This window comes from Sciurus vulgaris (genome assembly GCF_902686455.1).
Source record: "Sciurus vulgaris genome assembly, chromosome: 17".
NCBI classification, from domain to species: domain Eukaryota; kingdom Metazoa; phylum Chordata; class Mammalia; order Rodentia; family Sciuridae; genus Sciurus; species Sciurus vulgaris.
The window spans coordinates 14,549,216-14,562,825 of record NC_136478.1 but is presented as its reverse complement, the minus strand read 5'-3'; the positions used below and the strand labels follow the sequence as shown (position 1 = coordinate 14,562,825).

General features: G+C 47.7%; 1 protein-coding gene across 8 annotated transcripts in view; it reads left to right on the top strand.

Moving 5' to 3' along the window:
- Nucleotides 1–13,610, top strand: part of ZFHX3 (zinc finger homeobox 3) — a 308,931-nt gene that overhangs the window by 254,779 nt on the left and 40,542 nt on the right. For 7 of the 8 annotated variants that reach the window (XR_013760296.1, XM_079117846.1, XM_079117848.1 and 4 more), the window contains one exon: nt 9,880–9,987. Coding sequence is in view for 7 of the 8 variants with exons in the window: in XM_079117846.1 (XP_078973972.1) it covers nt 9,880–9,987 (108 nt within the window). In the remaining variant the exon portion in view is untranslated. The remainder of the gene's footprint in view (nt 1–9,879; nt 9,988–13,610) is intronic. The other variant, XM_079117849.1, reaches the window with a different exon arrangement.

Here is a 13,610-nt window from a genome sequence, read left to right as displayed (position 1 = left end):
CAGATTTGGTTTGGAAAGTGTGAGCCTTTGTTTGTGCTTTGTTTTTATGAATCAGCATGTTTCCCCAGCTGTGCATAAAAGTGGTTTATGATCATGCAAAACGAAGCTCATTGACAGTCCCTCTCTACCAATCCGCTGGTGGGAGCCAGTGAATAGATCTGCCTGAATTTGGTGCTTCCCAGGGGTAAAGCTGCTTTCCGAGTAGGTCAGGGGCTCTTCAGATGATCTGGGCTACAGACTAAGGCAGCAGACAAGTTGGGAATCCAAGTCCCTCATTCGTGTGGCATGTGACTCCTACCTCTGGAGTCACAGGTTTGTCTTTTTCTTCCTCTTAGTTGTACACTCTTGGTTTCAGTGGTCAGAACAAAATCTTTACCTGTTTGTTTGCTTATTTGCACCTGTATCTTTGCAAAAATTTCCGGTTTGTCAGATTGTGTCTCCCCAGCACCGGAAGCACCCTGGGTCTACAGGGCCACCCTTCCGCCCTTCCTGCCCTTGCCATGGCTCCCATATGAACTGAGATGGCGTCCTGACATCACCGGGCCGGATCCCGTTACGGGAGCCGACCCACAAGGTTCCGCTGAGGCCCATTGGGTTGTGGTCACCATCAGTTAATCTCACTTCTGCTCCCTTCCCACACGCCTTCATCTACACGTAGATGCCCAGGTACACTCAGGGGCCTTCCTGGACATGTTTCACCCATGTATTTCAAACATTTTCCAATTAAAAAAATTAAGCACATCATAGATATTCTCTTTTTAAATCATTATTATTATTATTATTATTATTATTGTTATTATTATTATTATTATTGCAGTAAGCCTAAGATCTCTGACACGCCAAGTCAGTTTTGACTCAGGAGACACCAGTTTTCTCTAATGGAAAATGAATTTTTTTTTTTTTTTTAATTTACTCTCTATCACTCATGTGTGTTTATCTCTCTTGTCTTTTCCCTCCCAACCATGGAAGCCTGGCAGTGTTTATTTCAAGCAGGGTGTTATTGAAAGACAGATGCTTTGTAGGGACTGCTCAGCCCTCACACCTGGAATGTTAAAAAGCTTTCAGGCAGATCTGTTCTGTTGAGAAATGTCCTTTTCTGTAGAGGAGGAGTCTCAGGAGGGAGCTGGTACCCCTCCGAGGAGCTCCCCTTCTGCACCCCCACGTGGTCACAAATCAGTTCCGACCACACATCCACACGCCTTCTACCATTTCTTCACATCCATGAAATGGTTGCTCTGATCCGCAAGCCCAGGAAACCCCTTCCTCCTCCTTCGGCTCCAGCCATCTTCACCTTTACCTTTCAGATATCCTGCCTTCAAGACTTTACTGTGTCCTCTCTTGGTTCTCTCTTCCCAGTAGCATCCTGAGTTAGAATCCTGACTCTGTTTCCAACAGCCTGCAGAGGGGCACCCTTCTTGGTATCAAGGACCTTCTCTCCTGCATGCCTCATCTTTCCAGAATATTCCAGTTTGGTGTGAGGTTAAACTGTGCAAAATACTGTTTGAAAGAAAGGAGCAGAAGAGAAAGGAACTTGTCAAAATGCATTTGTTAGATCACATTTTAAATGAAGTACAATTGAAGGTAGTTTTTGTCCAAAGAAAGGAAAAACCCCTGCAAATCCGCTGAGCTCCCGGAGAGCGCGCCTCCTTTGTCGCTGTGCTGACATTGAAGTGTAATTTTTCATGGTTATTTGGACTGGAAAATGGGGGGGAAAGGGAGAGATGGGTCTGCGATTATTTCCCATAAATGACAACACAATCACATCACGCTCCGCTACAAACATGCTCAGGGAATTTGCCTTTTTTACATTTCATGTGTGAAAGTAACAGCAACAATCATGGCTCTGTAGAAATCCAAGGGACTAATCCCTGCTGAATTCAGTTTACTTCAGAGTTCTGGGGCCTAGCCGGCTTTCTTGTTTCGCGTGGATTCCGAGGCCATTTCAGGGCTGGGTTTGTATTTCACAAACTGGAACTCACACCTTTCAGTTTTTTTTTTTTTTTTTTTTTTTTTTTAAATCTTCCTGTGAATAGCCACCAGGCGAGTCAGCGACATATTTAGTTCCGTTGTGCTTTGTCGCCGCACATTTGCTTTTATCCTTTCTGGATTTCTGCAGGGGGCAGCCCAGGTGCTTTTGCTGAGAACACAGATAAATGGAACTTGTCGCAATACTGGCGTTAGGCGTTTCCTCCCTTTTCTCCTCTCTTGACCCCCACCCACCCCCTTAATTCTAGTGTGGTTTTGACAAACTGTTCAAATGACCAAGTGGCCTTGCCTGGGAGAGAAAAAATGGCAGGACTCGTCCCCCGCCACACAATAGCAGCATTTTTCACTCCACGCTCTGGCGTTCTGTGCTGTTCCTGCAGGAGGGACAGCTCGGGGAGGGGACATTTTCTCTTTGGAGGCCTCGGCCGCTTTGGACCCATAACATGCTCCTTCCTGTCGATGCTCAAGTTAGAGGTGAAGTTAAGTACAAAAGCAAATGGAGAGGGCCCCCCGCCCAGCGTACATTCTCCTGGACCTCACTTTACCCAGCAGGGGCTGGACCTGCCCCGGCAGCAGCTCAGCCCAGCTTCCCAGGCTGCCTCTTGCCGCACAATCCCCATTTTTCTTGTTTCTGTAAACAGTGGCAAGATCTTCAAATATACAAAAGCATAAATGGTCTCTATTCCCCAATTAGTCATTTTTAATAATACCCAGACTTGCCTTCGAAGTGTTGATTTCTACTGCCTGATGCCAAAAGTCAGGGTCAGGGAGGTGGGGGGCAGGAAGGAAGGTCGGGGTGGGGGTGGCGAGGAGGCTGAATTCCTTCAGTGTCGGGCTGTCCTGTGAAGTGGGCCCCAGCGGCCCCTCGGAGTTTGGCAGCCCTCCACCAGAGGCCTTTCAGGCTCCGGCCAGAAACACCAGCCAGGCACGGTGGCCCCAGGTGTGTTTGGTGAACGAGCACCAAGTGACACAAAGAATTCTCATGGTCAAATGATCATTCGGAGGGTCCACAAGGAAAGGAGCTCCATGCTAGAGGAAGGGTGTGTGATCTTTTCCGAGGCCCTTGGCCCCACTCCTGCCTATGTCCTGGTAATTTTTGAGGGACTGAAATGTGTTTGCAGACATCATCATCTTTGAGGAAGAAGGTGATTTTGTTTTAAACAACTGGTTAGGAGTCTGGCCAGTTGGACCAATTTTTAAGCCATCGGGGCGGGAAAATGGCCTGTAGGAGCACTGTATGGAGTCCCAACCTGGCAGAGCCGAAAAGGGTAAGAAAGAGGAAAGCGGCCACGGTCACAGCACCTGCAGAGGGGAGGCCAGCAACTGCTTCTCCCCCACCCACACCCACTCTGTCCCTTAGACTTAGTGTGAGAGGTCCTACTTGAGGGCATCGGGCAGGCGGGCGAGCAGGCGGGCGGCAGGGGACCATGGTGCCCGTCATCCACGTGGAAAGCACACTTCCACTGAAAGCCTGGTGCGCTGCTGGCGCGCTGTGATTTTGTACCTGTTGAAAAGGTATTGACGTCTTACCCCAGAGGGTGGGAAACCTCATGCTCCTGATGAATCAGCGGAGGCACTGGCTGCAGAGCCGTGCCGGCCCGCCTTCCCCACATCAGGGGTCCTTGTGTCTCACAGTGGCCCCCTCGTCAGGGTCTATTTGGGTCCCAGGCTCATCCTCTTCTGAGTTGGCATTTTCCTTGGTGAATCGGTACCCTGCTAAGAAGTAGAAAGCAGAATGGACAGAGTTGGTCAGCAATGAAAAAAAAATTCAGATGGTCGTCCACAGAGGACTCGTGGGTGCATTTGTAATTGGCCTATTCCGTGTGCACAAGTGAGAACACGTTATCTTTACCGAGATGCCAAGTAGAAGGCGTGTGGTGAGAACATCTTGTGTCGTGGTACGCAGGTCACCCTGATTGAAGGGAACGTTCCTGGAGCTGGGGTATACTCACCCCACAAACCAGCTCACCAGAAGTTCCCTCTCGGGCAGCTTCCAGTCAGATTGGCAGGCCTGGAAAGACACGGCAGAATAAAACCAGGGAGTAAACATTAGAGAAGATGTGACTGGCAGAGCTACGACCAGGCAGTTGGGATGCAGCCCTTGATTCGTGGAGAGTCACTGACTGGTAGGACTTGGCTCATCATTCAGTTAGCTCCCATCTGCAAAGTGTCCCAGAGGGCCAGCATCACCACCATAGCCTCTTGCGGAGAGAGAAGGCAGGACTAGAATTAAGAACCGGGAACCTGAGGGTTGTCTTTCTGTCACCATCGCCAGTCACATCCTGTTACAAGTTTCGACTGTAGCAGAATTTTAGTGTCCTGGGTTTCACTTGAATCAAGTGGCGTAGGCCTCAGTAGTCATCTTTTCTGTTGTAGGAGTTGAGTTGACCTCTGTTTGCGTACCCTGTATGTGTGCAGCCGGGAGAGGTTTCCCATTAATAGCGAATTGCCAAGAGACCTGGACCCACCAGGGCTCTGCCCTCACCTTCCAGTTGTGCCAGCCCAGCTGGAAGAGAGCAGCTGACTAGCTGGGGCACACACAGAGTGAGTGTCAGAGTCCTGTACCTTCACAGGAGGTCGAGGGACAAGAGGACAAAGCACAGGCCCCAAGTCCCTCTCTACCCACCACAGAGACACCAGCAAACGCCACTTGTAGCCACCACCCGTGTCACTCCTGCTGGTCAGAGTGCGCAGAGCCTTTCCCGCCTGCCTCCGTGGTCGCCCTTGGGTTAATTAGGTTGAAAATGGAGAAAGGAACAGCTTTAACCCTATCTTCAAAGTAAGCAGATTGGTTATCTTGTTTTCCAAAGAAGAGGGTCCCATATACAATTAAAACTTGTTTCTGGTAAACCTCATTCCAGGAAGGATGAGCTTTTAACAAAAGGCCTTTGACAGCTGCAGGCTATTTCATTTTTTTTAATGCCGAATGAAAAATCAATACATTTTTCTGGGTTATACATATTCAGAGCAGGCCTGATATTTCCATTAGAATGGAAAGTGGGTGTCTGTGCACATCTCGCCTGTCAGAGCTGCACCACCGCATTTTCCAAGCCACTGCTAAATATTTCAAACCTGATTTGATTGTGGTTCATGACAGCTAATGTTTCTCAGCTCTTGAGCCTGCCGACAGGCAAACGCACTCCCCCCGGCCCGCTCCCCCCAAAGAAAAAGGAAAGAACAATTTCATTCTTCGGGGATCACAGATCGGTGCATTATTTAAGTAACACGTTCGTGTGAGAGCCTTGGGTACAGACACCCTGATTCTTCGGAGAATTTCCAAATTTCTCTCGCATCGAGGCTCGGTGGGGGCTTTGTCAGGTTGAATTAATCTACATTATCCTGTTAAGAGTTGGGAACAGAGGGACTAGTCTTAATCATTGATTGACTCCCCTTTCTTTCAAGTCTGTAAGCGATTTGTAAAATACCCTCAACGGACACGTCACTCGGTCCCCATCATTTGGGGGAGCAGTATCATTTTTTAACGACTAGAACGTTTTCGAGAGTGACAATTTGGGGAGCGTGCGTGGCGGGTGGAATGCTGACTTCGTGACAATCCACTTCTATTTTTGGCTCCTGTGGCTCCTACCTTGCAATCCTTCCCCAAACCAATTTCCAGGTTGTCCGTAAAATTGTTACAAATCCCCATGGGGTTGCCAGTTGGCACGTGCACCTCCTTCAGGAGCAGACTTCACCACAAATGGGGGCGTCATACCGTCACCTTTACCCAGATGCTAACTACGAGGTGCGTGAAGAAAACGGTTTGCTTTGTGGTGAGCAAAACCACCCCGATTGAAGGGGGATTTTCTGGGACTATGGTCTCATCCTCCTGAAAAGTGAAGCCGCTTTGGGAATCTCCCCCTTCTAGAATGTATTCATCTTCTGGGATTCTTCCAACGGAGGGCTCTGCCTTTAACTGGAGTGACAGGAGCAGGCCAGGTGTGGCCCAGAGTGATGCCTGGGAGTTGTAAAGAGGAGGCTGGGAGGGCAGTTTTCAGAGGCCTTCGTCGCTTTTTTACATGGGAGTGAAAGCAGGAGGGGCACCTGGGAGACCGTGCCATATTTCAAGATCTGCTTCCATCTCCCTTTCACATGAAAATACATACAGACTGGAGCAGGTGCCCTGGCTTGAGGCTGCGTGGGGCTCAGCCATGGCTCTGGGGTTTTCTAAAACAGGCCCGTCCAGGAGACGGGGTCCGCTAGGTCTGCTGCCTCCTGCCAAGAACCAGGGCGAGACTGGGGAGCAGAGATGATCCGCTCACCCAGGTCCTGGCCACACCTTTGAGAAAGCATTCCCGTTGTGTTCTGGTTGGGGTCTGAAACATTATGAAATGCTTCCAGCGGTAGGCGGTTTTGGTGTGTCTGTTTCAGCCTTGAAAATGGTCTGATGGTGGTTGTGTGTGAATGAAGGACAGGATTTTCCAGATAAAGCCCATCATCAGTCTGAGTCCTCACTTGTTCCCACCATCTGTCAGAACCCGATATTGCAGCGGGGGAAACGTGCAGCTTCTGTGAGGATCCCAACCTGTTGTCACTGACTTCACGCAGGGAAATGCGATCCGTGGCCTGTGGGGAAAAACTTCCCCTTCCTTCTGGGCTCCATCAGCACAAGGGCTAGATGGCACCCCCAGAGTTGGTGTGCGGGCGCGGCTCTCTGCAGCACGGTTGCTGATCGACCCTGGCTCCCACATTTCCAGGGCCAGGACCCCACGCCTGTCCCATGGGTGCCTGAGACCTGACTTTTGGTGAGGGGGCCTCGCTCTACACTTTGGGGACCAGTAAAAACACACCCTGTCTGCAGAGCATTGTGGGCATGAGCTGTCCAGACAAATTCGTAGTTAGTATCCTTGCTTTTTAATCATATCTCTACCTTTATTGGTATTCTGAGCTCACAGTTTTCCGGTTACCGTCAGCCTGGGCTTTCATCCATTTTAAAGAGCTTTTTTCCTTCTCGTTGTTGATGATGATGGTATAAAGACAGATGGTGTAACTGCTTATGAATGTCCTATTTTATTTCTCCAGGACCAGACAGTTCACTCGGAGACATATATTATTTCCACATGCGCAGGTTAGGCGGCCCAGACTTGTCTGCCTCCTGCAGCCAGCAGCCCTCCCGGCCTTGCCATGCGGAGGGCGACACCTGTAGGTGCCAGGTGGAACTGCAGGGAAGCTCTGGCCTGGCTGAAGGGGACTTGGTTTTTTTTAGCTGGGTTGAGGACACTGATCCCCTGTAGGAGCAGGCTCTTCCAGAAGTTTCTTAATCATTTCTTTTTCCACCACACATATAATAGCAGTCTTTTAGTGAACGAGTCACAAATGATAACAGTCAACCCAGGAACTTAAAAAGAGGAAGACTTGATTTATAAATCTTGAAGGAAAAAAAAAAGAAGCCCCAAAATCAGCTCCTGAAATAACCTCTTTAGTTTTCCCTCTTGTTGGAACTTAGCTGCCTTAATTTTCTCCTTGCAGTAGGGCAGCGAAGGAAGACAGCAGAGGCCCAGGCAGGCTCGCTGCATGCAGGCTGCAGCAGTGCTCACCAAGTGCTGTGCAGTCCCAGCTCTCGCTTGAAAGATCTGCTCATTCTTTACAGTCTCTTGTCTTTGGAATAGATCCGTTTGGAAGGGCTGAAAGAACTGGGGTCAGTGCCAGGTGACTGTGGGTTTTTAACTCTGCTCCAGTAGTTGCAGGCCACATAATGGGCAGGAGAGAGGTGCTGGCCTTGGAGATTGGCCACCCAGTAGGTAAATTCCTTCCCTTCTCTGCTGAGTAGACACTGTTTGTCACCACACCAGGGCATTGTCTAGTTTGTAGGTGTCAGACTATCTCCATCTAAGTTGATAATATGTTTATGCTAGAGAAGAGGGACCACTGAGCCATCTCTTTGCCTAATCAAATTTGATTGATGTATCAGTACTACAGATACCATGTATCACAGTGTGTATCAGGACAAATGAGTTCAAGAAACCTAGGTAAATTTGGGTAGACCCAACTTAATGTTATTGCTTAACTGAAGTGTCACTTAAAGATGAATTTTGTAATTGTGGATTTGAACAGTTTTTACCAAAAGCCTAAAAATGTGCATGAAACATCTTGCCCAGACATAATGAAGATGGCGCACGTACCATGCTGGGTACTTTCTTGCTGTTACTCTACTAAACACCTACATATCTTTCTGTACTGAGTGATGTATGGTGTCATATAGGACTATATTCATGATTAACTTCAAGCCACCATTGTATGATTTTTCTCTGAATTAAGGGTAAGGTGAAGAGACTTGATGTTAACTTCACCATGCAGTGAGACAGAAAAGGAGACATAGAAATTACACGTGGATTTGGAATTGAAAATAAGCAGTGCCTTACTTCCTTTATATTTGCCACAACTGCCTCATAAACCCCTTACCATTACATTAGGAAGGAAAGAAGAACATTCCCTGATCCCTTGTTCAAGTTTCCAGTCATTGAACCTCCATCACCTTTCTGGAAAAATCAGGAAAATATGATTCTAAAAAGATGCTTTCTTCTTTGAGTGTTTCAGAAACCCTGTGAGGTCAATTTACTTCTACCTCTTTGACTTCACTTTGTGGGATAAATTTCAGAGGCAATATTCTGGAGGGTCAGAGGGTATATAATACCTCATTTATTTAAAAGTGGAACTGGTGGCTGGGGAGATAGCTCAGTTGGTAGAGTGCTCACCTCGCAAGCACAAGGCCCTGGGGTTCAATCCCCAGCACCGCAAAAAAAGAAAAAAAAGTGGAACTGGTATTGGAGAGCTTTGTGGTGGAATCAGCCAGACCCCTATGTAGGGTTTCCTGATTCCTGATGGTCTGGTTTGGTGCCAGCCTAGGTGGATAGTGAGGACACCCCCCGCTCTACACCAACCAGAGAGGTGTGCTCTTCAGAGTCTCCTGATAATCTCATCCATATGAAAATGGTTTTTGCCTGGATGTGTCTGCTTTCTCCATTCATCTAACCCATTCTTACTGAATACAGGATTTAGGTGACGATCCACAGGGCCAGGAGAACACTTTCTTTTCCTTGCTGTCACGAGCATCTTTTCTTCTTCAGTTGGGATGATGGTATTTCACTTCATAATTAACCTAGTTTTGGAAAATGGCTATTCTTCTGCCTTTGCGATAGCACTGTGCTGGGCCGGAGAGGCATGTCTTGGATTAGTTTTAAGCCAGTAGTGAGGAAACAGTGGAATGATTTCAAAAGGAAAGCGTATGAGTCCGTTATAGACTTTTATCCCTTTGCTTCTATCACTGACTCCGGCATGCCCACAGATACTGTTTGGTTTCTAGAACTCTTTATGCCAGTGAAATCCTATCATTGATAGTCTGTGATTCTTCAGAACATGAACAAGTGCAAGAAAAAAAAAAAAAAAATCTCCCCTCACAGTCTGGCACTGCTATGCCCGTGGCCTGTGAAGGACCCCATGATTTTGTCTGGTCTAGTTCAGTGCCAGGATGCTCTGGGGATGGAGTTAGGTAAAGTGAACATGTGGATAGTTTTAAGTTCTGGGTGTTTTTTGTTTTTGTTTTTTTGATTTTCAAGTGTAAAAAACTTGCATGTGACTCCAGGGCCTGAGCTGGAGTTCCTGCTGCATCAACAGAATCCGTTTTTCAACTGGAAATTCTCAAGTGAGACATCTAGACTCTCTCAAAATACCTAATGGTCGCAGGTCTGGAGTGAGGCACAGCCTCATACCAACTGCATCCCCAGGCCCCAGTATATCCTTAGCATGGTCAGCCTCTTAGGGGCCTTTGGGAAGAGGGGAGGGACAAAGCAGTTGGCTCTGTGTTTGGTAGTTGGCAGGTCCTCGGAATGTTGGCTCAGTCCTTCCTCTTCTCTCTGTGTTTTAATCCTTGACAGTTTTGTTTTTCTTCTCTTTCAGAAGAAGCCATTGAAGATGTTGAAGGACCCAGCGAAACCACAGCTGATCCAGAGGAGCTTGCTAAAGACCAAGAGAGTGGAGGCGAGAAAGAGCAGAACAAGTGGACAGGTAGTGCGTGCAGCTGCCCCTGAGCCTGCCAGGATTCTGCCCCTGGCAGCACGCGGCTGTCAGGGAGCAGATACATCCAATCCGCCCAGGGAAAACTCAGTTGTCTCTGGAAAAGTAGGAGGGGGACCTTGTTTTACTTTTTTGAGTGGTCGCTTTCAATCCCCTTTATTATGTTATAGTAAAGAATTTTAAAGTTTTTAAATGTCCCCAAAGCCAAATTGTTTGCTGAGCATCTCGGTGTTAGGCTCGGAAGTGTGGGACTTCTGGGTTTTTCAGGTCGCCTTTCTTGGGTGGCTCCCAGTGTGGTTGTTTTGCCCTGGGTGTCACTCTTCCTCTCCCGGGGGTGCAGCAGAGGTTGTCAAGTGGCATTTGATCTGGTCACCCCCGATTCTCAGCCTCCAGATCTCTGAGGGACTTAGCAGTGAAGGCCAGCCTTTGCCTGGGCACAGCCTGCACGTTCCTCGAGTCCCTCCCCCACCCCCAGGGCCAGCACCCGCATGCTGCAGTCCCACCCCAGGGAAGATGGGCAGAACAGCCAGGAAGGACATCTGACCAAAAGGAGAAGAAACTGAAGAAGCCAAGACAGGAAGTGCTATTTCTGGAAAAACTGGTGCTGAGAGAAGAGGAACAGCCATTTCTCAGGATGATAAGATTTCGGTATTGAGGGAAGAAAGAGCTGAGACTATGAAGAAAAGCTCAGGTTTTTTAAGGAGGAGCAAAGTCATTTTTGAGAAGACTTACTGGACAGATATGTCTCCCAGAAGCCACTGCAATAATAAAAGCAAATGATACCACAAGCAGCAACAATTATTTTACTTGGTCAGCCTGATTCTCACTACCATTGTTATTGTTATAATTCCTTGATTTTTTTTTTTTTTTTTTTAAAGAAAATATTTACCTTCTAGAATCTATTGGCTGGGCCTTTGTTACTTTTCTCAGCAAGCCTGTCCTTAAATCATGCTCGGTGTGGCCTTCACTATTTAAACAAGATACAGAATCTTGGAGAGAGGCCAGGGGAGGGCAGTGAAAGTGACGGAAGGCTGAGAAATATTGCCTCTCAGAAAAGACCGAAGAAACGGGGGCTATTCGGTGTAGGGAAGAGAATCCGAGAGGCAGCACGACAAGGTCCAAATATCAGAAGGGACCCGGCAGAGGAGGCCACAAAGCACCTCCACCTCCACCGTTTCCTGGGAGATAGGGACTCGCCATCCCCAGGGTTAAGTGAACGGACGGGGCGCCAGGCAGACTGCACACTGCTGGGCGCCTGTTTCAATCTAGGCTCTGAGTCCATCACTGAGGGCTGGGCTCGTGACACCCAGGGTAAGAGGAGGGCTATACATCTGTGCCCAAAGGCCCCCCCGGTTAGGGGAGCTTCCTCCTGTGTGCTTTGCCTGGACCAAGATCCTCCTTTCTGCTACTGTATTCAGGGAAGATCTGACACCTGGTTGAGATGACAATCAGACATGTCTGTCTACAAGAGGAGGCAGGGCAGAGGATTTCACTAACACTGTTTGAAGACTGGGTGACTTTCTGGGCCATCTGTTTGCCATCACGATTTGGGCGCTTGCTTTGTAATCCAGATTCTGCCACTTCCTGGCTGTGTGACCTTGCTTAAGGTCCCTTAACCTTGCTGTGCCTGTTTCCTCCCATGAGGTGGGATTTTAAGAAGTACCCATGACGCAGAACTGCCGTGAGGATCATTTGAATGTGGGGAGGTTAGAGCGATGCCCAGCCTAGAGTAAGCTCTAAGGAGTTTGTTTGTTTAATCATGTAGTTAAACAAGACGAGGAAAGGTAGTGGCAGTTTCTCATAGAGTTCTCCATTTGAATGCCTGGTAGCATGTGGCTTCTGGGAATTTCATTGAGAAACTGGTGGGAGCAACATACACGCAAGGATTTAGTGGGATCAGGCTAATAGTATTTGGTACATATTTCCTGTGTGCCAGGGGCACCTGGAAAACAATAAGAAGTGGCCCTGCTTGCAGAGCTCCTACTGGGTGCAGTGGCCTGAGCCGGCAACTTTGAACGTGCTGCTGAAATCCTTAGAACAAGCGTAGGGCAGCCTTCGTTGAGGGCCATTCAATTAAATCTAGTTCACATGTGTATAATTCCACAGGAGCGTGACTTCACAGGGCTACCACAGAAAGAAGCAGGATGAGCACCGTGACAGGGGATGTCCTTGATAAGGGCCCACTCTCTCATGCATTCATTCAGGTGACAGGTCGACTTAATCTTTACCTCCAAAAGACAGAAAGAACAAATATGAATGAATGAATAACTCAGAGGTGCCCCTTGCCAGATGCGCAGTAGTAAAGAGAGAAGGGAAAATTCTTTCCCGACTCCTGCAAATGATCCTCTTTTGACCCGAAGCATAATTTTGTCTATAGCGTCTGAGTGTGTAATGACAGGCTTTATTAAGGTACTTGGGCCAATTTGATCGTGGAATCGATATAGGTGCCAGCAACCTCTTCTGAGCTTTCTTTTGGATCCTCAGTATTTTATATAAAAAAAAAAAAAATCTACGTTTGTTCCATTTGCTCCCTAAATTGAGCTGTTCCTACCTGATTAAATGTGTCGGGGAGCACTTCCTCCTGGCAAATAAATAAATAGTGATTTCACAATTTGTTCTGTTGATTAGTGGCTGTTTGTGATGCAGATTAATAATATTTCAAATGGGTCTGGATAATTGGCATTTTCTCAGCTATTGATTATGTAGTTTTGGGGTTTGTGCAGGCATGGATGATCTTTATTAAAATTTTTTAGTTATTTACTTTTGTATTGAAGTAGGACTCCTGATTTCCTCTTTGAGTGCCCTTCTACCACATTCTTTTACTTGGATGCAAGATCCTTTTTACCTTGGATGGCAAAAAGACAGGCAAGATAGTGATTTAAATCACAGCAGGGTCAATCCCATGATCAGTGACTGAGTCCCTACTCTGAGCAGGGCACTGGACAGAGTTCCAGTGAGCACAAATCCTAATCGGCAAGATTACAGGCCTTGCCTTCAGGAACTCCACCTGTCTCAAGAACAGTATTACTGTAGGGCAGTGCTGTCCAACAAAACTTCCTGGGCCAATAGAAATGGTCTGCCTCTGAGTGGAATAATACAGTAGCCATTGGCCACACGTGGCTGTTGAGCACTAAAGTATGACTGGAACACCAAAATTTTAATGGTATTTGATTTTAATGAATTTGGATTTAAATAGCCACATGCGCAGCTATAGTTACTCAAAAGGAACACACCTAACCCTGAACAGCCTTGCCTCATAAAGGCTACAGTTAGTTCAGACCCCGTACTGGGCCCCAATAGAGTGCTTCACACCTGTCCTTCCTGGCAGGCATGCCACCAACAAGCTCACAGGTGCTGCTTCCCACAGCCCTGGGGCCTTGCTAGCTGCAGCTTCATCTGCTTATCCCAGCTGGCTGTCATTTTCTGCATGTGCCTTGGTGTGAGACAAAGTTGGAGAGCTCTGCTTCATATGCATTACCTCATTTGATTCCCACCCCGACCCGTGGACTCAACTTTATGAATAACCACCCTCTCACCCCTACCATGTTGTAGACAAGAAAACAGCCCTGGAGAGCCCAAGCAAGTTGCCAAAAGGTATACAAACAGGCTGTGGC